This window comes from Salmo salar, chromosome ssa20 (genome assembly GCF_905237065.1).
Source record: "Salmo salar chromosome ssa20, Ssal_v3.1, whole genome shotgun sequence".
Lineage (NCBI taxonomy): Eukaryota > Metazoa > Chordata > Actinopteri > Salmoniformes > Salmonidae > Salmo > Salmo salar.
Genome location: NC_059461.1, coordinates 13,713,530 through 13,719,529, shown reverse-complemented (window position 1 = coordinate 13,719,529; position 6,000 = coordinate 13,713,530). Strand labels below are relative to the sequence as shown.

Sequence of the window (6,000 nt, the reverse complement as noted above, 5' to 3'; positions counted from 1 at the left end):
TAAGGGGTCAAGCCTCGACACTTTTACAACTTGTTTATTAATCAATACCCAGCCCTTACACCACCACCAGCTATTGCGCCCATAATTTTGGTTGTGAAAATATCCATAACATTTTGGACACAACCACAAACCTATAGTGCTACCACCAGTGCTACGATTTACCATTGCTTTAGGTTTGTTATAGAGCCCATTGAGTACTAGGCGTACTTGACTGATGTCATTGACAGAATAAAATATTTTACATTCACTAAGTTTGTTACTAAACGTGGCCCTGTGCAAGCTACAAGTTGAACGTGTAAGAATGCTAAGATAATTGAGAGAGAGATAATAAGAACAAGTGGGCTACACTGGGCTTGACTGTACACTCGACTAGAGGGAATGAATCAGCTGTGCTTTCTTTAGCCACCGGCCCTGGTACATTCCTCTTTTCCCCACATCGCCCTCCTCTGCCCATCAATCACACTTTACACTCTGATGAAGGCCTGGTGGCTATTTCACACAGCAAATAAATTGGAGGGAAGGGGTGTTTGGAGCTTCTCTGAACGGAGCATTGACAAATTCCTGTGGACGGATGGACAGAACAGGCAGACAGACACATACACACGGTCCTGTCCTGCTGTCCTATGGAGGAGATGGATACTAACAGTACGCTTTTATCACCATTATTCATATTCTGCTTAATCTGACTAGCTCTTCCAGTGGCTGATTCTACAAAGTAACATAAACAAAATCAATAATTCAGAGCTGGAAAGCCAGAAGGGAACCTGTACAGTAGAGGCACAGCATGATGTTTCTATTGTGCTGGAAAGGTTACTATACAAAAGGCCCATTCCAATTTCATGCTTCATGCAATCTGAACCACTCTTGTAAACTCATTGTTTTTCTCAAAAGTGTGCAACTAAGTTTTTAGTTAGGAGAGAATCTTGTATGCGGTGTATCTGTGACTTAAAATACCTTGGTTCAGAATGTCAGTATTGCGTGTAGTCCAAAAAAATTTACACTGCATTTGACTGTGTGCTCTTTGACAATGAGCCAAGGATCCTTGACAAAAACTGCTGTTCAGAGTCCCACGAATGATGAAATGCATGGGTAATGTCTATCTAAAAGTTGATGAACAAGACTAGAGATGTTCAAAAGTATTCATATTTGGTTGTGTTATGAATTGGCAAGACCATTTCCTCCATCCTGCAAAAGCTTAAAATACGCTGACACTGATGGCTACTATTAAACAAAATGTTGTACTTTATTTAGACAATGGCTATCAAAGAAGAGCACAGATTATTTTGAAAGTGTACAAAAAGTCTGGTGCCTAATTCTACAAAATGAGCAATTCCCTTCACTTGCCTTTTTAACTCCCACCTCACAAAGAAAAGCCTTTTTCCTCCACATAACCAGCATGGTTCATGAAATATTAAACCCAGCTCCTGTACAAAAGGGATACAACACAATGCCAAACAAACTGCACAATATTTGGGCCATAAATATGGTCGCTCTAACTTTGCTGAAAAATAACTTATTTTATTATTATTTGGAGAGGTTCTGGTTGTGCAGAACCTAAATAAAAAGGTTCTGCACAACCAGGGGGCTGGAGCAGGAGCACTGAACAATTTATTATATGGCAAACATTTGGACAGCTGTGAGATTGGGTTAAAGTGTGAGATTGTGTAGAACGTGAGTAGACTCATTAATATGACATCATCCTACACAGTGGGAGGACAACAACAAAAATCAAATCAAACCACCGGGACTGCCACTACTGGCTCATCCCTATGTGGCAATGAGGGAGGAAGAGACAATAGTGGCAGTCTTGGCAGATTTGATTAGATCCCTCTCCCTCCCATTCCAACCCAGTTGGCTTCCTGATGCCCATTCATAAGGCAGTGACATACAGTCTATAAACAACAGTGCTGATGCCTACATGCATAGCGTAGGCAGAGGTTGAAGAGCAGGTGAAGTCTTGCCATGTCTTATTAGATGGGGTGTCAGAACAGTTTCCAATGGAACCTTTCCCCGCTGATTCCTCATTGCCTACATGTGTCGTGGAAGGCTTCCAGGGTGCGAAAGTCTCTCCAGGTCGGGGGAAGGCCCTCCTGCAGGAACTTCCCACAACGCTGACACGGGGTCTGGAAAAGCTTGATGTAGCTTCTTAGCCAGGTCTGCCAAGGAGAAAAGAAAAGGGAAATTCAGGCAGGAAGACAGTGATATATTTCTCAGAAGGATTCACCAATAGACTGATTCTAGTCAAACATAAAATGTTGTATCAAAACTCAATGACGGGCTATTTTGATGAACATATGAGCTGACATGGTGAGAGATAGAGTGCGAGGAGGACAGAGACACAGACCACCGATGTGGGGATTGTGGTCGATCCACCCAGGGGTGTGAGTGGAGTCTCTCCTCATCCTCGGGCCCCCCTCTTTCTCCCAGCCCATCAGTCGGCCACAGCCAGCCACACTGCCAGACCTCCCTCACACACCTGTCAAACCTATTCACTGGCACCATCCATCTGCAGGATTAAAAACCTGCTCCTCGATTCATCACCGGCCAGCGTAATGATCACCACCCTCATTGGGCGGCGTGAGAAAAGACCCATTACAACAATCTCATGTTAGCGCTGCAACGAGAAGACTACGGTTATAGGTAAGTAGAGAGTAATGCATTTGCAAAGCCTATGGAATAGCAACTGCAAAACAGGTGCAAAGAAGCCATATTTGTTTTATTGCTTAGAGACTACTTAAGACGGGACTTAGGCCAACTGTTCCTTTAAACAGGATTGATTGCAGACATTGTGCTAATGTCTTTCTAGACAGAGTCAAGTTGTAAACGAGGACAGGCTTGTAATGGAGGCGCCCGGGTGTTGCCCTTGAAGCCGAGCCGTTGATCTGTCTGATTAGACCCAGCCACCACAACCCGGCCAGGCCAGATCAGAATAGGTCTCCAACACCGGAATGGCTAATTAATCTCCCTCACCTCAGCACTAAGCGCACAGGTCTGCAGAGTGGACAGTCAGGCTATTTAAAAACATTAAGTAGGGCGGGCACAATTACTGCATAACCAGCGGTTATGGATGAAGACTGTCATGAAAATAAAATAACTGTCATTTCTTTTTGTGTGGAACAAACAGATGACTGAAGACAGGATAGCCAGGCATTAGTGCGGTTGAGTCTGTTCAGTGGTAACATGGAGTCTTTACAACATGATGAAACGTTGTTTCACCTTGCTGAATCAAGCAAGGTGTTGTAGCAAACCAGTCTTCGGTTGCCTAGCAAAGCCCCCCTCCCTGCAGCAGCACATGCTGTCAGGAGCGGAGCAGAGGAGGAAATGTGAATTTTTTTATTTTTTATACAGTTGAAGTCGGAAGATTACATACACCTTAGCCAAATATATTTAAACTCAGTTTTTCACAATTCCTGACATTTAATCCCAGTAAAAATTCCCTGTCTTAGGTCAGTTAGGATCACCACTTTATTTTAAGAATGTGAAATGTCAGAATAATAGTAGAGAGAATGATTTATTTCAGCTTTTATTTCTTTCATCACATTCCCAGTGGGTCAGAAGTTTACATACACTCAATTAGTATTTGGTAGCATTGCCTTTAAATTGTTTACCTTGGGCCAAACGTTTCCACAAGCTTCCCACAATAAGTTGGGTGAATTTTGGCCCATTCCTCCTGACAAAGCTGGTGTAACTGAGTCAGTCAGGTTTGTAGGCCTTCTTACTCGCACACGCTTTTTCAGTTCTGCCCACAAATTTTCTATGGGATTGAGGTCAGGGCTTTGTGATGGTCACTCCAATACCTTGACTTTGTGGTCCTGAAGCCATTTTGCCACAACGTTGGAAGTATGCTTGGGGTCATTGTCCATTTGGAAGACCCATTTGCTACCAAGCTTTAACTTTCTGACTGATGTCTTGAGATGTTGCTTCAATATATCCACAATTTTTCTTCCTCATGTCGTCATCTATTTTGAGAAGTGCACCAGTCCCTCCTGCAGCAAAGCACCCCCACAACATGATGCTGCCATGCCCGTGCTTCACGGTTGGGATGGTGTTCTTCGGCTTGCAAGCTTCCCCCTTTTTCCTCCAAACATAACGATGGTCATTATGGCCAAACAGTTCTATTTTTGTTTCATCAGACCAGAGGACATTTCTCCAAAAAGTACGATCTTTGTCCCCTTGTGCAGTTGCAAACCGTAGTCTGGCTTTTTTTTATTGCGGTTTTGGAGTAGCTTCTTCCTTGCTGAGCGGCCTTTCAGGTTATGTCGATATAGGACTCGTTTTACTGTGGCAATAGATACGTTTGTACCTGTTTCCTCCAGCATTTCCACAAGGTCCTTTGCTGTTGTTCTGGGATTGATTTGCACTTTTCGCACCAAAGTACATTCATCTCTAGGAGACAGAATGCGTCTTCTTCCTGAGCGGTATGACGGCTGCGTGGTCCCATGGTGTTTACACTTGTGTACTATTGTTTGTACAGATGAACGTGGTATCTTCAGGCGTTTGGAAATTGCTCCCAAGGATGAACCAGACTTCTTGGCTGATTTTTATTTTTATTTTCCCATGATATCAAGCAAAGAGGCACTGAGTTTGAAAGTAGGCCTTGAAATACATCCACAGGTACACCTCCAATTGACTCAAATGTTGTCAATTAGCCTATCAGAAGCTTCTAAAGCCATGACATCATTTTCTGGAATTTTCCAAGCTGTTAAAAGCCACAGTCAACTTAGTGTATGTAAACTTCTGACCCACTGGATTTGTGATACAGTGTATTATAAGTGAAATAATCTGTCTGTAAACAATTGTTGGAGAAATTACTTGTGTTATGCACAAAGTAGATGTCCTAACCGACTTGCCAAAACTATAGTTCATTGACAAGAAATGTGTGGAGTGGTTGAAAAACGAGTTTTAATTGACTCCAACCTAAGTGTATGTAAACTTCCGACTTCAACTGTATGTATGTATGTATGTATGTATGTATGTATGTATGTATGTATGTATGTATGTATGTATGTATGTATGTATGTATGTATGTATATACACTGCTCAAAAAAATTAAGGGAACACTTAAACAACACATCCTAGATCTGAATGAAAGAAATAATCTTATTAAATACTTTTTTCTTTACATAGTTGAATGTGCTGACAACAAAATCACACAAAAATTATCAATGGAAATCCGATTTATCAACCCATGGAGGTCTGGATTTGGAGTCACACTCAAAATTAAAGTGGAAAACCACACTACAACTTTGATGTAATGTCCTTAAAACAAGTCAAAATGAGGCTCAGTAGTGTGTGTGTGGCCTCCACGTGCCTGTATGACCTCCCTACAACGCCTGGGCATGCTCCTGATGAGGTGGCGGATGGTCTCCTGAGGGATCTCCTCCCAGACCTGGACTAAAGCATCCGCCAACTCCTGGACAGTCTGTGGTGCAACGTGGCGTTGGTGGATGGAGCGAGACATGATGTCCCAGATGTGCTCAATTGGATTCAGGTCTGGGGAACGGTCGGGCCAGTCCATAGCATCAATGCCTTCCTCTTGCAGGAACTGCTGACACACTCAAGCCACATGAGGTCTAGCATTGTCTTGCATTAGGAGGAACCCAGGGCCAACCGCACCAGCATATGGTCTCACAAGGGGTCTGAGGATCTCATCTCGGTACCTAATGGCAGGTCAGGCTACCTCTGGCGAGCACATGGAGGGCTGTGCGGCCCCCCAAAGAAATGCCACCCCACACCATGACTGACCCACCTCCAAACCGGTCATGCCGGAGGATGTTGCAGGCAGCAGAACGTTCTCCACGGCATCTCCAGACTCTGTCACGTCTGTCACGTGCTCAGTGTGAACCTGCTTTCATCTGTGAAGAGCACAGGGCGCCTGTAGTGAATTTGCCAATCTTGGTGTTCTCTGGCAAATGCCAAACGAACTGCACGGTGTTGGGCTGTAAGCACAACCCCCACCTGTGGATGTCGGGCCCTCATACCACCCTCATGGAGTCTGTT

At 43.8% G+C, this 6,000-nt stretch overlaps 1 protein-coding gene across 1 annotated transcript in view; it reads right to left on the bottom strand.

Annotated features, from left to right (window-relative positions):
* Positions 1 to 1,219: 1,219 nt before the first annotated feature.
* Positions 1,220 to 6,000, bottom strand: part of LOC106580125 (mediator of RNA polymerase II transcription subunit 27) — a 103,701-nt gene continuing 98,920 nt past the window's right edge. Inside the window, exon 8 of the mRNA XM_014160826.2 lies at positions 1,220 to 2,156. Coding sequence (XP_014016301.1) covers positions 2,022 to 2,156 — 135 coding nt within the window. The 3' untranslated portion in view covers positions 1,220 to 2,021. The remainder of the gene's footprint in view (positions 2,157 to 6,000) is intronic.